Here is a 25053-nt window from a genome sequence, read left to right on the forward strand (position 1 = left end):
TGTTGCTCTGACAATGTCAGTCCGCCCCTCGAAACCTCAGTTAACACTTCTCTTAAATGATGTTCCTTTTACAGGGCTGGTGGACACTGGAGCTGACGTTACGGTGATTCGTGATCTGGAGTGGCCGGTTAGTTGGCCTACGGTTCCTTCTAAAGAATTGTGGGGGATTGGGGGTAGCAAACCCGGGCGCCACAGTTTGTCTTGGGTCACAGTCTCTAAACCGGGAGGCCGTGTCCTTGCTACTATCCGCCCTTTTGTACTCCCTGTCCACCTCAATATTTGGGGCCGTGATTTACTTACAAAGTTAGACACCACCCTCGATATTAACATCTGATGGCCCAAAACCCTCCCTCACCCACCGTGCCCTCCGCATTACCCTTGGTATGGCAATCCTTAGAGCCCATATGGATTGACCAGTGGCCCCTCCCTCTAGAAAAGCTAAAAGCACTTCATTCACTTGTGCAGCAGCATTTGCAAGCACAGCGATTGGAGAGCTCCACTAGTCCCTGGAACACCCCGGTGTTCGTTATTAAGAAAAAATCGGGTGCTTGGCGGCTGTTACATGATTTAAGGGAAATAAATAAATGCATCCAACCTATGGGCCCCTTGCAATTTCACTTACCAAATCCCAATTTAATTCCTCAAACCGATCAACTTTGTGTGTTAGATTTAAAAGATTGTTTTTTCACCATCCCCCTTTGCCTACAAGATCGCGAAAAATTTGCATTTACGGTGCCACAATATAATAATCAGCAACCCTCTCAAAGGTATCAGTGGAAGGTCTTGCCCCAGGGAATGCAAAATAGTCCAACCTTGTGTCAGCTTTTTGTGGATCGGGCCCTTGCCCCTTTCCATGCCGGTACCCTTCGCTAAAGGTCTACCATTACATGGATGACATTTTGCTTAGTGGTCCCCGGGTCACGGCACAACAGCTTGAATCTTTATCTCAGATTCTTGGCCAAAATGGCCTGTTAGTGGCACCAGAAAAAATCCAACGCTCTTATCCCTACCACTACCTCGGATATAAGGTTTTACAAACCTATGCTGCTCCGGTTCGTCCAGAATTAATTCTACCTCAACCCCTAACCCTTGTTAAATTACAACAGATTTTGGGTCATTTAAATTGGATTCGGCCCTACTTTCGTCTCCCCACTTCAATGCTGCAGCCGTTGTTTGAGCTCCTGCGTGGAGCCCGGGCACCGGGTGCAGTTATTGCCATCACTGAAAAGCATACTGCCTGCATTCGACAAATCAATGCAGCATTGAGTCAGCAGTTTGTGGACAGACTCCCAGAGGTCCGTCCCTTACGGTTGGTTCTTCTTGCCACCCCTCATACGCCAACTGCGGCTCTGTTTGTACCCCGTACAGACACAGCCGTCTCTATTATAGAATGGCTATACCTTTCATCCACCTCTCCTCGAAATATTTATCCGTATTTAGATGCCCTATCTGATCTTGTTCGTAAAGCCCGCCACCGTGCAGTGCAACTCACTGGCACTGATTTAGTTGCCATTGTGCTCCCCTTGTCCCGTACTGAATTTGACTCTTTGTGCCACACCTCCTTGGCCTGGCAGGTTGCTCTTTGTGATTATGTGGGAGAGATTTCTTACAATCCTCCAAAAGATCCTCGGTTGGTCATTACCCAAAAGGTGCCCCTAGTTGTTCATCGTCTTAGCCGCTCTCAACCCATTGTTTCCACTGTCACTCTTTTTACTGATGGCTCTCCCCACCGAGGTGTAGTCACTTATCAGTTGGGTGACCCCCCTCATTGGCATTCTCGTTTTACACTGCCTCAGCATTCTGCACAGCGTTCAGAATTGGCTGCTGTTATTTTGGCCTTTCAACTTTTTGCTGATTGTCCCTTTAATTTAATTGTGGATACCCATTATGTTTATCAGGTAATTGATCATTTACCCCTTGCCCTCATTACCCCTCAGGTTGATGCAGACCTCCTTCGCCTGTTTTTGTCTTTGCAGCATCTTATTGCCACTCGTCATTTCCCTTACTTTGTTGCTCATATTCGCAGTCATACCCCTCTGCCTGGGCCACTCACTGAGGGCAATGCATGCGCCGATCGCGCGTTGCGTGGTCAGGTAAATTCCCTTTTTTCTGACCCCATTGAAAGCCATGCCTTTTTTCATCAGTCTGCCTCTGTTTTGGCCCTGCAGTTTCACATTCCTGCTGATCATGCACGTTCCATTGTTCGTTCCTGCCCCCACTGTGCTGCTGCTGCTCCTACTTTTTCTTATGCCGTTAACCCCAGAGGTACCGCAGCAAATCAGCTGTGGCAAATGGATGTTACTCATGTGCCACAATTCCGCCCCTATTCGTTTTTACATGTTTCCGTTGATACTTATTTGGGCTTCCTTTGGGCAACCCCACAATGTGGGGAAGCCACTAACAAAGTTATTCACCATTTGCTGGCTTGCTTTTCTGTTATGGGTCGCCCCTGCCAAATTAAAACAGATAATGCCCCAGCCTACTGCTCTGCAGCCCTCTCCACCTTTTGTGCCCGCTGGGACGTCCGTCTTAAACACGGAATCCCTTATAATTCCACGGGCCAAGCCATTGTTGAACGTGCCAATCGCACACTCAAAACCTTGCTAGATAAACAATTAAAACAAGGGGATCTGCGTCTCCGAACCTTAGGAGACATTCAACAACAAATGCATATCCTCTTGTTTACTTTAAATAATTTAACACTGAATGCAGATCAGCAGACCCCTGCGGATCGGCATTTTCACAAATCTGAGGTACTGGAAAGACCGCGTGTCTTTTACCGTCAGCTGCCCGATCCACAGTGGCTGGGCCCAGTACCTCTAATCACTTGAGGTCGGGGATATGCTGCTGTGTCTCTCCCTGAAGGACCATTGTGGGTTCCAGCTCAGTGTGTGCGACCAGCACTTAAACAACATGGCATGGCACCAGGGGCTGTCGAATCCCATACCAGAGTTTCAGCTGACTTTGGAGGAGACCGCGTTGCCCCCCGAGTCGACAACGACGGGACAGAAACGGAGGAGGCGTAGTGTCCCAAACTGGCCCATGACATGGGGAGCAGTAAAAGCATTGGTCGCCGCGGCCCAACAAAGACTGGCAGCAGATCAACAGCCAGAGACTCCTGAGACTTTGTTTGTGGCGATTCTCGCCCAAATCACTGCTAATTCTGTGATGATTGTGTGCCTTTTGTGCCCGCTATTTCCTGTAGGGGTTGGCTCGGAAGCGCTTCCCCCATTACGAGCCCGAATGACATATAACATATGGGAAAGATTGGCTTCAATAGCAAATGTTACCCACTTTTGTCTATCTAATTCTGTAGCAGCTGGAGATTTGTTAGGTACATGCCTTATTCCAGTATGTCATCACCCTGAGGAGATGGAGAATAAGACACTGTTCTCTGCTTATGCGAATCTTTCTTCCCAGTACTCTAGCATGGCTAATTGGGGCCCGGCCAACTATACTCTGCCTCGCACGGCTATATCCCTCCACACACCGTACCCAGCCGGGGCTCACAATGTCACCTGCGCGCGTGTAGTTAACTGCACTAGTACAAAGGTGCCCTTGGGCTGTCGAAAAATTTCTCAACCCCTTTTAAATTGTTCCCATGCTGTTAATGTTTCATACAATTATGGCCATATCATCCTACCATCAGGATGGTTTTTTACTTGCGGTTCACGCACCTTTAATTATATTCCTGCAAATTTAAGTGATGGCACCCTTTGCTGTCTTAGTAGAATGACACTTATATTGCCTTTTGCTGGTCAAAAACATAGTAAAAGAAGTGTACCCCTTTCAGATGATTGTATTGCAGATGTTGAGCTTTTTAGTCGTGCTGAGTATACTGCCTTAGCGGCCTCTATTGTTGGGGTCCCCACGCTTGCTATGTATTCAGCCAGAACTTTAAATAACCTGGCATGCTTTGCAGCAAAGGCAATTAATACAACATCCCAGGCTATTGCCTTACTTAACACAGAACAACACGAATTAAGGGATGCAATTTTGGATAACAGAGCAGCCATTGATTTTCTGCTCCTGAAACACCATCTAGGCTGCTCCACGTTTCAGCACGTGTTGCTTTAATTTAACTGATAATAGTCGCTCCATAGAAACTAGACTGGCTGAATTGGCCAGTCTTACAACACACATACGCCAAGATCTGGGGTTTGAGGGTTTTTGGAATTGGCTTACAGGTTGGCTGCCCTCTCTAGAATGGCTGCGACAGCTTTTTGGTTATGCTGTGTTTGTAATCATTGGGCTTATTTTTTGCTGCTGCTGTGTACAATGTATTCCTTCCTTGTTAAGACTTTATGAAATTTCGCCCTGGAAAGCTCCCCAAGTTATGTCCTTGTCTGTCTGGGAGTTAAATAGCATGACAAAACAAATTGACGGCTACCATGAGATGGCCGAATATCATTAAATAAAAAACGGGGGGATGAAGGGTTCATGTTTAGCTATTCCACCTGGAAGCAGGCAGGGCACACCCTGACTGTTTTGTAGAAGCAATGCACACATTGCTCTATCCAAGGACAAGGGCTAGATATGAACCATGAGAACTTGATTGTTGGGACAGCGACTGTGGGAAGCTTTCTTAGCCTGGGCTCAAGGCCTGAGAACCAGGACTGTAGTAGATAAAGGATGGTAAATAAGTATATTAATCAACGTCATACATTCCTTTGTGTGTCTTTTTGCGGTAGCAGTGTGTAATGCTTAGGGGGGAGAAATATAATAAAAGGAGAAGGTGGAAGGTGGGGGGGCAGAACAGCCCATCTCAGCTGACCAGCCTGCTTGCTTGCATAAAGCTGTGTTCTGTCTCATCATTGAACTGCCACACTACTGCAATGCTGGGAGAGATCCCAAAAAAGTCTTGGGTAGACAACCCCTTTGACACAACCACCTGTACATTTTTGAGGGCCCTCTCTATATGTGTTCCTTTTCAATTTTTCATACACAGTCAGTGATTTCCCAGAATTATTCTTCAGGGGAATGGGGGAGGGTGCCTGTGAGTCACAGAAAGAGAGAGAGAGAGACAACAAATATTCTCGTTCGTTGCCTTACACTTGCTAAATCATCTTCCAGGTGGGTTTCCTCAGATCTCTGTTCTGTTTTAAAGTGTCTGTGTATGCAGAGGAAAATATTTTTTCCCTCCGCAGCAGCCATGTAAAAAGATACCAGTAAATAGGTAATACAGAATTCAGAATAACATACAGTTGGATAGCAAAATATATATCTAGGATATAGGTTCCCAGCAGCAGTTCATGGAACGCTTTGTGCTGGTCTGTAGAGGGCTGGCAGATCACATAATGCTGGTTCCTCCTCATTACCATCTATCGAATTTCAGTAATACACCTAAGAATGAAATTCTCTCCAGGTATCATTTTTCCATGTAAGCAGTTGCTACAGAGATGTGATGTGATTGCAATGGGAGAAGTAGGAGGTGGTCAATGCTATTGGGAAAGGGAGAGGAGTTGTAGTCCAAGAGACAATCTCTCTTTTCATCTGTGGACCACACAATGAAAACGTTTGAGAACCGCCTGATCCAAGGGTTATTTAAACCATTATCAAACAGAAGCTGTCATCTAGTTTCCATTTTAAGGAATGAGGATTCATTTAAGGAATGAGGATTCATTTGCAAGAACATGCAAATAGAATCACTGTGGAGAGAATTTATGTATCAGCTTTATGATGTCACAAAAATGTGAAATTATTAAAACTCTCCAAGCAGTCAAGAAACCAGGAATACTTCATTAGAATTATTTTCCCAGATGCCTGGTTATTTGACCAAGGACACAGCAGCATAAGTAAAGAACCACAGCTTCTTGTAAAACAAAAAGTCAACGTGATACTTCAAGTGGGATCAAGTACTTTGGCACAGGAACCAAACTAGTTGTTTCTGGTAAGAATTTTTATTCTTGATTGTTTTTCTTTTGGTAAATAGAATCAAAGGACAAAAAAAAATTGTACCGAATAAATTAATATAAGACAAGGAATTTGCACATAAGCCATGTCTTGCTCTTGATCAGAATGTGGAACTCCCAAGGACACCAATGGATTGACTGAGGGGAGTATTTGATCATAATGAGTAAATTGAATACAAGAGTAAATGTCTGGAATAGTTACTTAATAGCCGTTAAGAATCGGGAAGGAGGGAAATGGAGAGTTTTAAATTTAAAATATTGGGCAAGTTCATCTCTCGTGCAACTCCATTGAAAGAGTCCAAATGCCAGCAAGTGTATAATTCACAGCACAGGTTTCAGTTTAGCAGCTGTGAGATTATTAAAAAGTTTGTTATTGTTAGGACAATATCAGTGTTTGATGACTAAAGAAGGAAAATTGTCTGAGATGAAACAGTGTTCAGGCTCTCAGTAAGTGGTTTTATGAAAGTAATTTTCCCTCTTATGTATAAAAAGTAAAGTGAAGCACAGAGGTAGTGATTTTCCGCAGGTCACACAGGGAGAGCCAGAAACAAAGAACAAATCTCCTCAGTTCCATTCTGCTGCTTTAACCATAAGACTATCCTTCCTACCCAGGCACATTGGAGATCATAGGACTAAATACTGCTCATCCACTGAAATTAATGGAATTGCATGGTGACCACAAATTCACCCCAATCAATTTGCCATGGAGTGATGTATGTCAAGGAGTAGAAAACATTTTTGGTAGAAAAAGGCACAGGAATTCACAAAGTGCAAAAACTCAGTTTAATACTCACATAACATCCTGGCCTATAGCAAGTCTTGTTAAGATTGTGCACTTTGTATTTAAAATATGAACGTCAGAATCCGAATTCAGTGAAATTCATACCTTGGTGATTCATTAGTTTTTGTAAAAAATTTCAGTGATGTGAGTATGGAATAAAGAACTTTGGCTCTGGCACCAAACTGTTTGTTTCAAGTAAGTTTCTCAAGATGTTTTCAAAGCATAAATTTACTCTGGGCATTTACTATTCTTGTTATCCAGGACAAAATCAAGCTATTCATAAATATACTGAAGTCAAAGGCAAAAATTCCAATTGACTTCACTGGGGTCAGGATTTCACCCATACTAGTCTCTCTAAATCAGAAAGAACCAGTTACACTTCACTGAGAACAATGTAAAATGTTTGGAGATCTTGTTTAGCATTGTAAGACTGTGAGATGATTATGCAAAACTGTTCAGAAGTAGAACTAAGCCTATTGTTAGCAGTAAATGTGAAAAGTAGAATTTATGTTCTTTATATAATATAGTATATTTAGCACCCAGTCCTATGAGGCTTTGAGGTACTTCAAAGTTCATTAATTCAAATGGGAGTTGAGGACATTCAGCACTTGCAGAATGTGGCCCTTAGATAGCATTAAGGAGTACATTTATAGTAACAATACCTTTATGCAATTGTGTTTTCTTTCCTAATAAAGACTCCAGTTCAGTAAGGCACTTAAGCATGTTTCTATTCCTATTCAGCAAAGAATTTGAGTATGTGTTTAACTTTATGGCCAAAATGCAGTAAAATCTTCTTGATTCCATACAGTAATGGGGAATAAAGAGCTTTGCTTATTTTTTACATAAAGACCAGGTACGTGATAGAGGGAGACAGATATTTTAAAAGATATTTTCAATTGTTCAAATGTTTTAGTCATGTTTGGATTTAAGGAGGTTGAGAGTATTCTGTGTCTTTAAGCATATTCTTCTCTCTCGATCCTGCTAAATCATCCTTGCTGAGTGCCTAATCCCTGTGTTGTACAAATATTGTTGAAGAGAAAAAGGTTTCTGTTGGTAATATTCCTGATTACACCACATGGCAGGAATTAGCCAGAAATTTCCCCATGAATATACCCATTTTAAAGGCTATATTCTACCCTCAATCTATTGTTATCATTGGGAGATGCATTGTGGAATGATGGTAGTGTACAGGCTTAATTTTATAAACTCAGCCAGTGCACCACAAACTAAAATGTAATTTGTTCCTTTCCACAAAATATTCAACACCCTTAATCTAAGCCATTTTATCAATGGCATTTATGTGCCCAATGCCCATTGAAATTCAATGATAGTTAGACATCAAAATGCCTTTTGTGCCTTTGTCAGTCTCCCCCACAGTTTTCACATTACTTTACGGGTACTCTCCTTATTTACTATTTTATTGTAATTTCTGAAAGTAATTTATATAGCAAATCTGATTTATTTTAAAGCAACACCTACTTGTTCATCAACAAAAAGATACCCGCTCTGTATAGATTTTTGCAAAGGATTTGCTCACTGTGATACTTAGTACTACCAGTGGTATTCTCATCAAAGTATTTGGCTCCGGTACCAAGCTCATTGTAACAGGTAAGTTATGTGGTAATTACGGTAATGCAAAGATAAAGAGGCTTATTGTGATCATAGAAAAGCTTTTTATCACAATTAAGGTCAACAATTGTAAGCTAGATCTTGTGAAGTACAGAGCACTTACAGTGAGGTGCTGAACACCATCCATTCCTGTAGACTTCAGTGCAAGTTAGGGTTGTTAGCACCTCATAGGATCTGATCCCAAATACATCAACTTTTCAACCCCAGAGCAAACCTGCAATTTTTACTGATAGACGTAAAGTAGATTTTTTTCAAGTTAATGAATATTTCTAAAGATCAACTGTTTAATGACATTTTTCAGAGGATGTGCCACCATAAGCATGCAGGTCCTTGGCACAGTTGCAAAAATTTGTCTTAGCTTTGATATTACTCTAATTCTTTAACTAAAATTCATAAAGATGCATACAATTAAACTGTGAAATAAGTAACAATGTCATACTTCTCAGTTAAAACAAAAGAAGCAATCTCTGAAGTAGTCAGTATCTTCATAGCTGAATTCTTTCAGCTATATCAGTTTTCAGAGTAACAGCCGTGTTATTCTGTATTCGCAAAAAGAAAAGGATTACTTGTGGCACCTTAGCGACTAACCAATTTATTTGAGCATAAGCTTTCGTGAGCTACAGCTCACTTCATCGGATGCATACTGTGGAAAGTATAGAAGATCTTTTTATACACTCAAAGCATGAAAAAATAGGTGTTTACCACTACAAAAGGTTTTCTCTCCCCCCACCCCACTCTCCTGCTGGTAATAGCTTATCTAAAGTGATCACTCTCCTTACAATGTGTATGATAATCAAGTTGGGCCATTTCCAGCACAAATCCAGGTTTTCTCCCCACCCCCCCGCCCAAACACACAAACCCAATCTCCTGTTGGTAATAGCTTATCTAAAGTGACCACTCTCCTTACAATGTGTATGATAATCAAGGTGGGCCATTTCCAGCACAAATCCAGGGTTTAACAAGAACATCTGGGTGGGGGGGCGGGTTAGGAAAAAACAAGGGGAAATAGGTTACCTTGCATAATGACTTAGCCACTCCCAGTCTCTATTCAAGCCTAAGTTAATTGTATCCAATTTGCAAATGAATTCCAATTCAATAGTCTCTCGCTGGAGTCTGGTTTTGAAGTTTTTTTGTTGTAATATCGCAACTTTCATGTCTGTAATCGCGTGACCAGAGAGATTGAAGTGTTCTCCGACTGGTTTATGAATGTTATAATTCTTGACATCTTATTTGTGTCCATTTATTCTTTTACGTAGTGACTGTCCAGTTTGACCAATGTACATGGCAGAGGGGCATTGCTGGCACATGATGGCATAGATCACATTGGTGGATGTGCAGGTGAACGAGCCTCTGATAGTGTGGCTGATGTTATTAGGCCCTGTTATGGTGTCCCCTGAATAGATATGTGGGCACACTTGGCAACGGGCTTTGTTGCAAGGATAGGTTCCTGGGTTAGTGGTTCTGTTGTGTGGTATGTGGTTGCTGGTGAGTATTTGCTTCAGGTTGGGGGGCTGTCTGTAGGAAAGGACTGGCCTGTCTCCCAAGATTTGTGAGAGCGTTGGGTCATCCTTCAGGATAGGTTGTAGATCCTTAATAATGCGTTGGAGGGGTTTTAGTTGGGGGCTGAAGGTGACGGCTAGTGGCGTTCTGTTATTTTCTTTGTTAGGCCTGTCCTGTAGTAGGTGACTTCTGGGAACTCTTCTGGCTCTATCAATCTGTTTCTTCACTTCTGCAGGTGGGAATTGTAGTTGTAAGAATGCTTGATAGAGATCTTGTAGGTGTTTGTCTCTGTCTGAGGGGCTGGAGAAAATGCGGTTGTATCGCAGAGCTTGGCTGTAGACAATGGATCGTGTGGTGTGGTCAGGGTGAAAGCTGGAGGCATGTAGGTTAGGAGTAGCAGTCAGTAGGTTTCCGGTATAGGGTGATGTTTATGTGACCATCATTTATTAGCACTGTAGTGTCCAGGAAGTGGATTTCTTGTGTGGACTGGACCAGGCTGATGTTGATGGTGGGATGGAAATCGTTGAAATCATGGTGGAATCCCTCAAGAGCTTCTTTTCCATGGGTCCAGATGATGAAGATGTCATCAATATAGCGCAAGTAGAGTAGGGGCGTTAGGAGACAAGAGCTGAGGAAGCATTATTCTAAGTCAGCCATAAAAATGTTGGCATGCTGTGGGGCCATGCGGGTACCCATAGCAGTGCCGCTGATTTGAAAGTATACATTGTCCCCACAGCAGGAGAGTGGGGTGGGGAGAGAGAAAACCTTTTGTAGTGGTAAACACCCATTTTTTCATGCTTTGTGTGTATAAAAAGATCTTCTATACTTTCCACAGTATGCATCCGATGAAGTGAGCTGTAGCTCACGAAAGCTTATGCTCAAATAAATTGGTTAGTCTCTAAGGTGCCACAAGTACTCCTTTTCTTTTAGCTATATCAGTGTAAGTGAAATAATTCAGCCCGAGAGATTGTTGTCTTGTGTGAAGTACCTTGGCATTGGAGGCAAACAAGTGGTTGCATGTATTCCTAATAGTGTTTAACAATATATACTTAGGGCCTGAGTCTTCTTTGCCCTGCTCTTGTTATCATAATTAATTCTAAACATATCAGATCAGGATCAGTGTGTTGCTGTAAGTGAATATTCTGTGGTATTAACAACATAGTTACAATTTACTCAGCATTACAGTTTACAATTGACAAGTTTCCTGTACTCTTTGCATATGCAAGACTCCCATAGATTTACCAGATATTTTGACTGTGTAAAGAATGGAGAAGCAAGTCTATGATATGTGTAGGCTATTTATTACAGCATGAAGACCCTGAGATTGCTCACTTGATTTATTAAGTATTAAAACTAAAGGATACAATAAAATGTTTTAGTAATAAAATATCTTCTCAAAGAGAAATATCAAATATTGGATAAGTAAGTTTCTCCTAAAAAAAACAACAACACACCTAAGATCATGGAGAAATTCAGATCTTGTAAGAAGTACTTCCATGCTGGAAACCATTAGAAATTAAGATCTGATCTTCCCAGAAATCTGTCTTATCCTGAGCCCATTGAAGCCAAGAGAAAGAATCCCATAGACCTGAATGGGTTTTAGTTCTGGACTAAAGTGAAGCCACACGTTTAAAACTGATTTTGCTCATGTATCAACATATCCATTTCTGCACACACACACTTGCTGATTATTTATGTACACAATTCAGAATTTATTTTGGATAGACACTCATTCCATCTTGCATTCCATGTACATATACAATAATCCCCAATCTGGACATGTGCTTGCAAAAGTCAGCATGTAAATGTGACTCCAATTTTTAAAAAAAACAGGCTCTTAACAGCTAAGAGAAATGCCAGATATAATCATTATTTTTTGCAAATCACAACATCACTGGGCAGGAAGCTCTGCAAAAGTCTCTTAAATACATACGAGACTTGAGTGAGTAAATCATTTGGTAAACCTACTGTAATGTAAACATACTGTTCAGCCCAATCCTGCATTCCTGGCTGTTTTCAGTGCATATGGAATGCAAGATTGAGCCCCAAATGTTGAACCAATTAGTGCTGGAGCATGAGGATCTGAATTTTAAAGAATAGAAAAATCAATCCTCTTTATTTGGTGACAATCTCCAAAATGAGGGAAAGTTCTTTAATGAAGGGATTTTTCTTGGTTAGGATTTCTTCCATCTCAGCTGTCTTTATTTGCTTCAAAACTCAAAATATTTTAAATACATTTTGACACAAGCCCAGTTACAGGGTTATTGTTTGGTTCCGTTCCAAATAGTTTCAGAAAAATCTAGACTAGCCAGACAGTACAAAAATAAGATGGAATCATTTTAGCAGAAGACCCTTCACAAGCTTTGACATCAGTGGGACTACTCACAATGCATAAAGTTAAGCATATGTGTAAGACTTTGAGGGATCAGGGCCTTAGTATTTATTAATCTATTTTTGTCTCAGTTGACTAAAGACAATGGCTGACATTATCAAAGGAGCCTGAATTTGCAAGGGATTTGGGCACCTAAATCCCTTTTTGCTCCTTTAAAAATTCCAACTAATATATTTTGTGGAGTATAGGCTAACTAAATGGCCTCTAATTTTTCACCTCTAATTAAGTGTTGGAACAAATGGAGAATGCACAAGATACATGGTGCCCATTTGGGGACCTTTGACACAACTGAAATATCGACAACCTTCCCTTTCTTCTTTGTGATGCACATTTATAATATGAGAACATTGTCTCTTTCTGCAGAGAATACTTCTTTGGCAGTTAGCTGGGTTGGGAACCTTATATCCTGGGTTGTATCCCACAATAAGAAACAGGAGACAGAGATTAGCTGCGGTAAAAGTGTTTGAACCTGCTCATTTCTTGCAATAACTCATACATTCAATATACTGTTAAAAAAATGTATCACTTGCAGTCAGCCGTGTGAAACGAGTGGATGGATAATGATTTTGGTGTAGAATTCTTTTTCAACCCGATTTAGAATTTATTATTTCATGCACGTACAGAAACTCAGTAATAAAATGAGGATATTTTCATCCTTTCTAATTCAAACTTTTAATAAAAAAAAGCGTGGTTGTGTTTTATCCAACTCTATAGCATGTGATAATTTTTAAAAATTGCATAAAGTGAAAAAAATATGTTTAGATCAGCTCTTTTTCTAGAGTGACAACATTAATACTGTGGCAGTATTATTTAAAAATAATTCAGCAGATTCAGCAGAAGTTCACTAATTGGCACTTTGCTCATCAGTTTCGGGATTTGGACACAACAGGCAACATTCCCTCTATTCCTCAGCAAAGATTTGATTGCTGAGTTCTGTTGAGAGCTCCATTGTTAATAATGCTTCAGAATCAAGATTTTCAGAAGTGGTTGACTATAGTGAGGCTCCTAAATACTTAATTGGGTATTTAAGTGGCGTGATTATCAGAAGTGCTGAGTGATACATGTTAATATATTTTCTGTAATTTCTCAAAATGTCTTTCAGAAAATTTGCCCCTGAAGGTATATTAACTGCGTTCTCCGAGCCCACGCTCCAGCTCAAGCCCAAATGTCTACACTGCAATTTTAGCCCTTCAGCCCCAGCCCTGCAAGTCTGAGTCAGGAGACCTGGACCAGCAGGGGTCTTTGATTGCAGTGTAGACATACCCTTCCCCACATTATCATTGTGTTTTTTAATCTCAAAGTTTTGATTAACTAAAGGAGAGATTTTCAAAGTAGGTCTTTACCTACCATATGTGCCTTTCAAAATCTCCCCTAGTTTATTAAATGCTCACTGGTTAAGTAAGAGAATTGAGAGTGGTGTGGATGTTAAGGTTGCCTTCACTTTGATTTCCTTGATAGTTATTGATTACACGATCAGGAAATGCACCTTTATTTACATTAGTGAAGTGCTTTTCTATGGGATAGCATCGGAGTTTAAACTGATTATTCTCAAGACTGAAACAGCATCTGTGTAACCCAGCAATTAAAGATAAACAATTTCGGAAAATTTGAGCCAAATCCATTTGGCTGATTTTGAATTTTGAGAGCGTGCCAAAACAAAACACCGTATCTTAGCTCTCTTAAAAAAGTCAAAATATTGTCTACACACTCCATTTCTGAGTACTCCTGGAGTTGTTTTGAAATGAACCAGAATGTAAACCTGTACTTAGGATCGATTCAAAAAGTACAAGGCTCTGCCCCCAGCAGTCCCACACCTCTGGAGCACACCACCCAGGGTGACAGGTTTCAGAGTAGCAGCGATGTTAGTCTGTATTCGCAAAAAGAAAAGGAGTATGTGTGGCACCTTAGAGACTAACCAATTTATTTGAGCATAAGCTTTCGTGAGCTACAGCTCACTTCATCGGATGCAGGGTGAGGTAGAAGTTCCAGGGCTCCCCAGAGCCACCTGGGTTCCCTGGTGGCTCTTATTACTGTCCAGCTCCTGGTTAAAGTCAAGATTGGGCCTCAGGAGATCTGGATTCAATGCCTGGCTCTCTTTTACACACTTCCTGCATGACCAAGTCACTTGTGCTCTCTGGGTTTCAGTTTCTCCTGCTGTGAATAATACCTGCCTCACATAGACATTGAAGCTTAATGCACTGAAGTACATTGGAATTCTTGGATAGAAAGTACGCCAGTGCAAGTTATTATGCATGATGATTAGACCATGGCTAAAATTCAGTTTTCCTCTCTCCATACCAGCAGGACCAAATCATGTTACAACTACCATGTTATATAATGCGTGACCATGACTTGGTATATTTGCTAGGTGGAGGGGCAACAATGGATGTATTTTGTGAAACCTCCCGCTGTTGCACTAACGTCAGTAGAGCCCCACCAAGGACACCAAGTGTAGCAGTGTTCGTGCTGGTGTTTTTATGCTGGTGTCACTTAACCCTGACATGGTGGTATCAGGCCAGTGAAGGCTATTGCCCTCACTACACCAGTTCTCCCAGGGATCACCAGGGAAGATTCACCAGCACGATTGCAATGCTGGGAGATATTCCCAATAAACTCTTGGGTAGTAGACAAGCCCTTTCGCACAACCACTTGTACATTTGAGAGGAACCTCTCACTGTATGTTCCTTTTCTATTTTTCATACCCACTGTCAGTTATTTCCCAGAATTATTCTGAAAGTGAGTGAGGTGGGGGTGGCCGTGTCTGTGTCTGTGAGAGAGATCAAATACTCTGGTTAGTTCCCTTCCAATTGCTAGATTGTCTGAAATGAGGTGGGCTCTCTCAGATGTTATCTCTGTTCTGTTTTAAAACGTCTGTGTATGCAGAGGAAAAAATTTTTCCCCTCCCCAGCAGCCATGTGAAAAGATACCAGTAAAGTGGTAACACAGAAACTACAATAATCCCAACATACAGAAAAATAGGTATCTAGGGTTCAGGATCCCAGCTGCAGTCTATGGAGCTCTTTGTGCTGGTCTGTAGAGAGCGGGCTGATCACAAAATGCTGGTTCCTCCTCATAACCATCTATTAAATTTCAGTAATACAGCTAAGAATGAAATTCTTTCCAGGTATCATTTTTCCATGTAAGCAATTGCTACAGAGATGTGATGTGATTGCGACAGGAGAAGGAAGAAGTGGTCAGTGCTATTGGGAACGGGAGAGGGGTTGTAGTCCATGAGACAATTTCTCTTTTAAGATGTGGACCACACAATGAAAATGTTTGAGAACCACCTGATCCAACAGTCTATTTACAACATTAAAATGAAATAGGAGCCATCATCTAGTTGCCATTTTAAAAAGTGAGGATTCGTTAACGGAAAAGTTGCAAGGACATGCAAATAGAATCACTGGGAAGAGAATTTATGTATCTGCTTTACGGTGGCACAGAAATGTGAAATTAGTTAAATTCTCCAAGCAGTCAAGAAACAAGGAATACTTCATCAGAAGTATTTTCCCAGCTACTGGTCAGAGTGCTGGTTATTTGAGCAAGGACACAGCAGCATAAGTAAAGTACCACAGCTTCTTGTAAAAAGAAAAGTCAACGTGATACTTCAACCTGGATCAAGTACTTTGGCACGGGAACCAAGCTAGTTGTTTCCAGTAAGTATTTTTATTCTTGATTGATTCTATTTACCAAAAGAAAAACAAAGGACAGAAAAATTGTACTGAATAATTGCATATAAGCCAAGGAATTTGAACATAAACCATGTATTATTCTTGATCTGAAGGTGGAATTGCCAAGGACTCCAATGGATTGAATGAGGGGAGTTTGGGTCCTAATGAGTAAAGTGAGTACAAGGGTAAAAGGCTGGAATATTTACTGAATAGCTGTTAAGAATCAGGAAGGAGGGAAATGGAGAGCCTTAAATTTAAAATATTGGGCCAAATTAATCTCTCGTGTACTCCATTGAAAGAGTCCAAATGCCAGCAAGTGTAAAATTCACAGCACAGGTTTCAATTCAGCAGGTATGAGTGAGTTATTGTTAGTGCTATATCAGTGTACCTTGATTAATGAAGGAAAATTGCAGTAGTCTTCAGGTTCTCAGTAAGTGATTTTACAGAAAGTATCTGTACCCTTTTGTGTATAATGTTCTTTATCGGATTAAAGCTACTGAAACAGTCCAATCAATACTATAAGTGCTAGTTAATTTTGAGTATGTAACAGTATTTATAATACATTGTCTAGAAAATGTCATTTTCTAAACTATATATTAAGATCATGTTAAAACGTAAAGTGAAGCACAGAGGTTGTGATTTGCCTATTGTCACATAGGGAGAGCAGGAAACAAAGGCAAACCTCCTGAGTCCCACTTCAGTGCTTTAACCCCAAGACCATCCTTCCCATCCACATTTGAGATTGGAGGACTAAATCCTGCTCATCCACTAAAATTAATGGAACTGCTTGCTTACCAGCAATTCACTCCACTCAATTTGCCATGCACTGATGTATGTGAAGGAGCAAAAAACATTTTGGGTAGCAAAAAGGAACAGGAATTCTCAAAGTGTATAAACTCAGTTGAATACTCTCACAATTAAGTGGCCAATAGCAAGTCTTGTACAGACTGTGAACTTGTATTTAAAATATGAACTGTAGCATGAATAGTAAAGTACTTTGGCTTGGGCACCAAACTGGTGGTTTCAAGTAAGTTTCTCAAGACATTTTCAAAGCATACATTTACTCTGGGCATTTACTATCCTTGTTATCCAAGACAAAAAGCAAGCTAATGATAAATATATAAGGTAAAATCTTGATTCCAATGCAATCAAAGGCAAAACTCCAATTGACTTCAATGGGGTCAGAATTTCAACTATGATAGTCTCTCTAATTGAGAAAGAACCAGTTACACTTGCGTAATCAATGAGAATAATGTAAATTATTTGGAGATTTTGTTTAGCATTGTAACACTGAGATGATTATGTAAAAATATTCAGAAGTGGAAACACTTATTGTTAGCAGTAAATGTGAAATGTAGAACTTATGGTTTTTTATATAATGCCGTATATTTAGCACCCCGTCACATGAGTTGTTGAGCTTCTTCAATGCTCATTCATTTAAATAAGAATTGAGGATGATCAGCACTTGGAGGATCTGGCTCTTAGCTAGCATGAAAGGGTATATTTATAGTAACAATCATGCAAATGTCTTTTCTTTTCTAAAAAAGGCTCCACTTCAGGAAGGCACTTAAGCATGTGTCCATTCCTATTCAGCAAGGCATTTAAGCATGTGCTTAACTTTAAGGCCAAATCAAGGGCAAAATGCAGTAAGTCTTCTTGTTTCCATACAGTAATGAGAAATAAAGATTTGCTTATTTTTTACATAAACGTAAGGTGTATCTATAATAGACGTAATCCTTTTAATAAACTACGATAATTGATCCAATAACAGGATTCTCAAATTTGTTTTTAAAGATGATTTCCAATTATTAAAATGGATTAGCCATGTTTGGATTTAAGGGGATTGAGAGAATTCTATGTCTTTAATTAAGCTTATTCTTCCCTCTAGATACTGCTAAATGGTCCTTGCTGGGTGCTTAGTCCCTGAGACAAACAAATATTTCTGTAAAGCAAATGTTTTCTGTTGGGCAATATCTCTAATTACACCAAATGGCAGAAATTAACCAAAATTATTCTCCTGAATATACACAATTTAAGAGCTATATTCTTCCCTCAATCTATCATTATCATAAGAACACTATCATGGAACGATGGCAGCATGCAGGCTTAATTTTATAATCTCAGCTTGTGGACCCTAATTTAAAAAGTCATTTGTTCCTTTACAAAAAATTATTAGAAAGAGCTAATCTAAACTATATTGAATCAGATTAATTTTAGGGACAGAATTTCAATGGCATGCAGGTGCCCAGGAATGATAGTTAGATGTCTAAGTGTCTCTTGCCCCTTTGAAAATCTTCCCCACCATTTTCACATTATTTTACATGCGCTCTCCTTATTTACTATTTTATTGCAAAACCAGAAAGCAATTTAAATAGCAAATCAGATTTTTTTTAAAGCAACAACTACTGGTCCATCAATATAATGATACTAGATCTGTACAGTATTTTGTAAAGGATTTGCTCACTGTGATACTTCTACTGGCTATTACTTCAAAGTATTTGGCTAAGTATTCTAAGTAAAATCAGTAGGAATTGTAGTTGTTTGTGCCAGCTATGACTTTGAGTACAGAATTATGAGAGTCGGAGCTTTTCTGTTCTAAGAAGTTGAGGTGAAATCCTGACTCCACAGAACTCAACGACAATGACTTTTGGGCCAGAATTTTACCCATGTTATGTAAACGTACTTCTTAGCAGGGACAACATTATTCACAAGTGTACTGAAGAAGCAGAAATTGCTTTTAAAGTCCTATATAGTGAGCAGTCCTGATTTTGCTCTCACACTAGTCATTCCTCTTTTTAAACTGACTTCCCTCCATTCATTTAAAATGGAGCTACTCTAGATTTACACCAGTGCAAGTGAAAGCAGGGTCGGGACCTACCAGGATTCTTCAGAATTTTTGCTTAGTGGAATAGATGAGTAAAAAGATTTGGAAACAGAACCAAGCTTACTGCTTTCAACGAGCATGACATAGGAATAATGGTGCTTCTCTTATTGTATCCATTAAAGTGCATCGAGTCATCATTAAAGAAGCTTACATTAAAATGGTATAACTAGATTCTTCCAAACACAATATTCTAGAAAAAACCTGGCAGGCTCAGTGTAGAAGCCAAAGATTGAACTGAATGTGAAGACTGAACTATCCCCTCTCATCTCTAAAGGTTGTCCTTTCAGAACAAAATTGACATGGCTTGGTGGGATGGTGTGAAGCAGCTTCCTCTGTCCCTGCATGCGTTGTATCTCTCCTGTGTAGAAAGGGATTCAGTCTACAATGCTATCTCTTTGGCAAGTTTCAGAAGCATTTGGTCATTTTATTTTAAAATAAGAAAATTAAGTCACCAAAACTTTACATGAAGTTTCATAGCAGAAATAAATGTAAAAGTATTTGGCATGCTTATTAAAAGACAGACCCAAAGATCATATGTCACATTATAAGATGGAAGTTACTTGGTTTTTTTATAAAACAGAGTGCATTAAGAACAGAGTGATCAGTGTAGATCTTTAGTTATAAAGTACAAAGGAGCTACTATTACTGATAATTATTTTGATGATAAGATTCTCAAGTAGTCTAGGGTTGGTTTAAATTGGTTTGCTGCCTTTTGAAACAGTTCTAGGTATTGATTTTTGACATTACCGACTGAATATAACAAACTCTTTATAGAAAAAATATATAAGTATCTGATCTAAATCCCATTGGCCCTAAAAGACCAAATCCAAATTTATGGCAGAAAGTGATGTGCAGTTGTGAGCAAAGAATCTTCAGAGGACAGGTGTCCACCTGAAAAAACTTCATCACGATAGGCACTGATGCTGGCTTTTTTAGCAGAAATACCAAGAATTTAAGGGATATTAAGAATAATTTACCATCTCATCCTTTAAAGGTGACCTTTGCAAATAGGTTTCAAATACACTGTTAGGGCCAGGTGAGAAATCCAGCATGAAATAAAAGAGATTCTCCAATGGTCCAAAATCACCCATCACAATTTACAATGGCATTACTAAGCACTGGACCACTGTTGTAGAATGCTGAAGTATTTTCAGTACAGGCAGTTTCCAGTGCTGTCAATTTGGCACCTTTCACAAACTGTAAGTTCACATTAAAAGAAAAATAGAAATTTCAAGTGATGCTGAGGGATCCCAGCCTGAGGAAATTCTAAGTCTTTGGTACGTCGAACGCATTTGAAGTTTTTGACTTATTTTGCATGTCCACTCCTGAAGTACTCCAAATAGCCAATGCAATCTATTGGAGTTTGGGGTGTCAGAGGAATACAGGATCAAGCATTTGCCATTTTGTAAGGAAAAGCTATTTAAATCACAAGTCCCGTATATTAAAGTGATTCTATCAACTTCTGTTCACAATTGCACATAGAATATTATGAAGCTATATTGGACCATATGGAAGCTATATGGGCCAGATCCTCAATGGAGCACCTTTGATTTCCAGCAGCTGAAGATCTGGACCATGAGTTTTTGCAAAGCACATGAACACAGTGAGAACACTGACATCAAAGTCTTCGGCTCTGGCACAAAGCTCGTTGTTTCAAGTAAGTTCTATGGTAGCATAGAGAAAAAGTTACATGTAATAATATAATATTAGAGACTGCAGAGCACAATTTATTCAAAAAGGATAACAGACAATGGAAATGTGATATTCAATCTACAGTCGAAGAATGAATGTGAGGTTAATGTACAGAATTCAAAGTAACACGGATTGGTGATCACATTGACAATTAATTATTGACATAGAATTTTTTTGCTCACCCTGAGTCAAAGCTGTGTTGTTCTCTTGTGTAGGGGTCAATGCCCCAGAGCAGGAGAACATACACAGTTCCATCCAGTGCTGGATGCAAGCCAAAAAGGCAATTCTAGGGGACCTCTGTGCACCAAAGAATAGAGGAAACGGGGGTAGGTGAGTGGCGATGGCATGGAATGGCCAGTGGCTCTGTGACTCCGGAGATCAACTGGCCAAAATCCCTGCTCAGTGGGGAGGCAACTGCATGGACATTATTAAAGCTCTCAGTCCTATGATGCTCAAGCTAGTTTGGGGAAAAGATTTCATCTTCCCATCCATCATGTAGCTCTCCTAGAGAAACCCCCTTTATTCTCTTTAGTGTGGTAACCAGGATTTAGCCTCTCATATCACAAGTATGCATTAGTCAGGAGATGTAAGACATTAGGGGTGAAATTCTGGCCCTGTTGATGTCAATGGGAGTTTTGACATTCACTTGGATGGAGCCTGGATTTCATTCTAATTTTTTCTCTCTGCATAGGACCAGGTTAAAGGTTTAGGAGAAAGGATGTGCACTGGAACCAAGAGAGCCAATATTTGTGAATATTGTATATGTGATTACTGACATGAGCATTTTAGATTAGTATTGTAATTTTCTATTGCACAAAATCAATTCAAATTCAAACTAAAACATAAATGCCATCACAGAAGAGTGGAGGGATGCAGGAATAAAAAGGATCTGCTCCACCATTAAAATTCCCCATATTTTTAATAAGTATAGGATTGAGCCTGTAACATGCATTGTGAGCCCAGTCCTGAGAGGTTCTGATCTGCCACTGACTTTGATGGGAGTTGAGGCAACTCAGTACCTCAGGATCAGAGTCCCTTTCAGTTCTGGACTAATTTAGGCACACTGCATGGTACAGCGGGTTTCTTCCCCAACATATTGAAATACTGTTGTCATAAGACACGGAATTTTCCAAATTTTGCAACAATTAAATCAGTGATTGTTCTCAACAACAAACACAAGCAATATGAAGGAAGATATTCTATAGTCTGAATCAAATTCTCCTCTAGTTATATCAGTACAACTCTACCACTGCTCTGTCGAGAATTTGGCCCAACATATTTTGTAGCCTGTCTATATCAGCGAGACTCTATGCAACGCATGCTATAGAAAGTCGAACTAGGATTTGGCCCTTGTTGCATAATGTTCCATAGGGCCAGCTTCATTTAGGTTGCTAAAATATGCATCTCAAAGTATCTCTCTTCTTTGTCATTGAGACTTCAATAGGAATATAATCAATCCCCAAGCCTACTGGCGTTTTACGATTCCTTTTAATTATACTGCACAGGAAAGCAAAATTGTATTAGACAGTTTTACATTTGAACCCATTCAGGAAATCTGTAGCTCACGAAAGCTCATGCTCAAATAAATTGGTTAGTCTCTAAGGTGCCACAAGTACTCCTTATCTTTTTGTGAAGACAGACTAACACGGCTGTTACTCTGAAACCATTCAAAATAGTGTTTGGTGGGTGAAAAGATGTCATGAAACATCTTGAGAAAAGAGGATAGGTCACAGTGTACTGTAAATTTTTTTTCTAATTATATGTTTATTTATATTGATATTTTTAAAATGCACCCATTCGACCACTCTGACAGTAGAGGGACAAAACCACTAAGCATCCAGCAGAATTTAACAGAAATATCTTTTTTCCATCAATCCACTAGGCAAGAGAAAATACAAGTCTAACAATAGGTCTCAAATGTCAATGAGATCCTCTCTGTCAATGAAGTGAATGATTTTCTGTTAAACAGAATTTAAAAGCTACCAAATTAATATTAATATACAGTATTTGAAAATACCAATGTAAGCTCATCCTGAAAAATACATTGAAATTTCCACCATTTCTTTGCTTGAGTTTACTGGCTCACAGTTGTGAGTATTTAGCAATATTTGTTCAGATCTGATCCCTCTGAATAGAAATGTCTTGGGCAGTTTTTGCAGTAAGTTGCAACACGGTGGGAGCTGCAAAAATCTTTGGAACTGGCACAAAACTTGTCACAACGAGTAAGTTTTCAGACAAACTATTTTAAATGTTTCATAATGGCAAAAATCTATCAAATTAAGCTCAATCATTTATCTCAATGCAAGAATATAAAGAGTCTAAAATGTTATTACGAGTGTAATAATTTATTAACAACACTAATGGTAATGAAATCATAAGTCACTGGCTCGCAATAGAGAAATGTCGTAACAACCCATTTCTCTTCTGGGTATGAATGATGCCAGGTGCTGAGCACGCTCAATATCCATTGGTTTCAGTGGGAAATGAGAAGCTGGACCAAGCACATAATGCAAAATTAAAATTACAAGCATACCATTTCCTTTTTTAAAAATAAATTCTGACTGCATAACGGACTTTGTTCTCAAATAGTACATCAACATTATTTACGTATGATAGTTTACCTATAAGTGGCATGCAGATTGCAAACACACACAAAAATAGTTAGCAGTGAGTCAATTACAACATAACGCTGCAATCCTCACTTTAGAAAACCTCCCATTAAAACTAATAGGAATTTCTTTTGAGCAAGGAGTGAAACCAAAGGGCCCAAAGTCAATTGCCATCTTAAAAAAGAGAAGTGATACTTAAAATAATAATATATCACATTCTATCATTTTACAACGTGCCTTCCTTGTTAAAAGTTCCAGTTAAATAAATTAGACAAGCAAGGTGTTTTGAAAAGTTAAGTCGGACCAAAACAACAAGTAGTTCCACACTCGAAACTACAATTGACTTGGAAATTAAGGGTCTGATCTTCTTAAAGTGTCTTATGCAAAGCCCATTGAAGCCAAAGGAGAAAATCCCATTGGCCTCAAGGGATTTTAGATCAGACCTAAAGTGAGGCCCGAAATTTAAAACTGATTTTGCTCATGCATCTGCACAGCCACTTATGCAAACACACATTCTGCTTATATATGTACAAAATTCAGATTTTATATTGGATAGACACCCATCTAACCATGTGAAAATACAAAAAACGATATGTGTTTGCAAAGGTGTCAGCATATAAATGTGACTCCAATTTTTAAAAGCATCTAATGAGAAATGCCAGAAATCATCATTAGTTTTTGCAAAGCACAACATCACTGGGCAGGAAGCTATGTAAAGGTTTTTTGAATACAAACAAGACTTGAGTGAGTAAATCATTTGGTAAACCTACTGGTCAAGCCCAATCCTGTATTCCTGGGTGGTTTTGGTGCGTACGGAATGTAAGATTGAGCTCCAAATGTTGAACTAATTAGTGCCAGAGCATGAGGATCGAAACTGAAAAGAACAGAAAAATCAATTCCCTCAATTGGTGACAATTTTCAAAATGAGGGAAAGTTCTTTAATGAAGGAATTTTTCTTGGTTAAGTAGTCTAATGTCTCAGCTGTCTTCATTTGCTTCTAAATTTTTAGATATTTTAAATACTTTTTGACACAACCCTAGTTACAGGGTTACAGTTTGGTTCAGTTCCAAATCGTTTCAGAAAACTCTAGACTAGCCAGACAGCACAAAAATAAGCTGGAATCATTTTAGAAAAGGAACCTTCACAAGCTTTGACATCAGTGGGACTACTCACAATGCATAAAATTAAGCACATGTGTAAGACTTTGTGGGAGCAGGGCTTTAGTATTTATTAATATTTGTGTCTCAGTTGACTAAAGACAATGGCTGACATTATTAAAGGAGCCTGAATTTGAAAGGGATTTGGGCACCTAAATCCCTTCTTGCTGCCTTTAAAAATTCCAACCAATATATTTTGTGGAGTATAGGCCAACTATTTTGTTAAATGGGCTCTAATTGTTCACCTCTAATTAAGTGTTGGAACAAATGGTGAATGCAGAAGATACATGGTGCCCATTTGGGGACCTTCGACAAGACTGAAATATCAACAACCTTCCCTTTCTTCTTTGTGATGGACATTAATAACATGAGAATCTTGCCTCGTTCTGCAGAGAACACTTCTTTGGCAGTTAGCTGGGTTGGGAACCTTATTCTCTTGGTTGTATCCCACAGTGACAAACAGGCGAGAGAGATTAGAGGCAGTAAAAGTGTTTTGAACCTGCTTACTTCTTCTGATAACTGGTAAATAGACTGTTTAAAAAAATGTATTGTTTACTGTCACCCATATGAAACGAGCAGACAGATAGTGATTTTAGTATGGAAGTCTTTTTTGGTCTAGTTCAGAATTTATATTTTCATGTACTTACAGAAATTCAGGGATCAAATAATATTTTTATCCTTTCTAGTTCAGAATTTTCATAAAAATATTTTTGGTTCTGTTTTATCCAATTTATAGCAGGCAGCAATTTTTAAAAATTTTATGAAGTGACAAAAAATTGATTTTTTGGCAATTTTTTTGGATCAGCTCTATTCCAAGAGTGACTAA

The 25053-nt window shown here is 39.4% G+C and overlaps 1 protein-coding gene across 1 annotated transcript in view; it reads left to right on the forward strand.

The window, feature by feature from the left end:
- The window catches only part of LOC140906149 (uncharacterized), an 83755-nt gene that overhangs the window by 14614 nt on the left and 44088 nt on the right, over nt 1–25053 (forward strand). The window contains exon 5 of the mRNA XM_073329653.1: nt 20252–20426. Coding sequence (XP_073185754.1) covers nt 20252–20426 — 175 coding nt within the window. The remainder of the gene's footprint in view (nt 1–20251; nt 20427–25053) is intronic.

The sequence above is a fragment of the Lepidochelys kempii genome, chromosome 2 (genome assembly GCF_965140265.1).
Source record: "Lepidochelys kempii isolate rLepKem1 chromosome 2, rLepKem1.hap2, whole genome shotgun sequence".
In the NCBI taxonomy this organism is placed as follows: Eukaryota; Metazoa; Chordata; order Testudines; family Cheloniidae; genus Lepidochelys; species Lepidochelys kempii.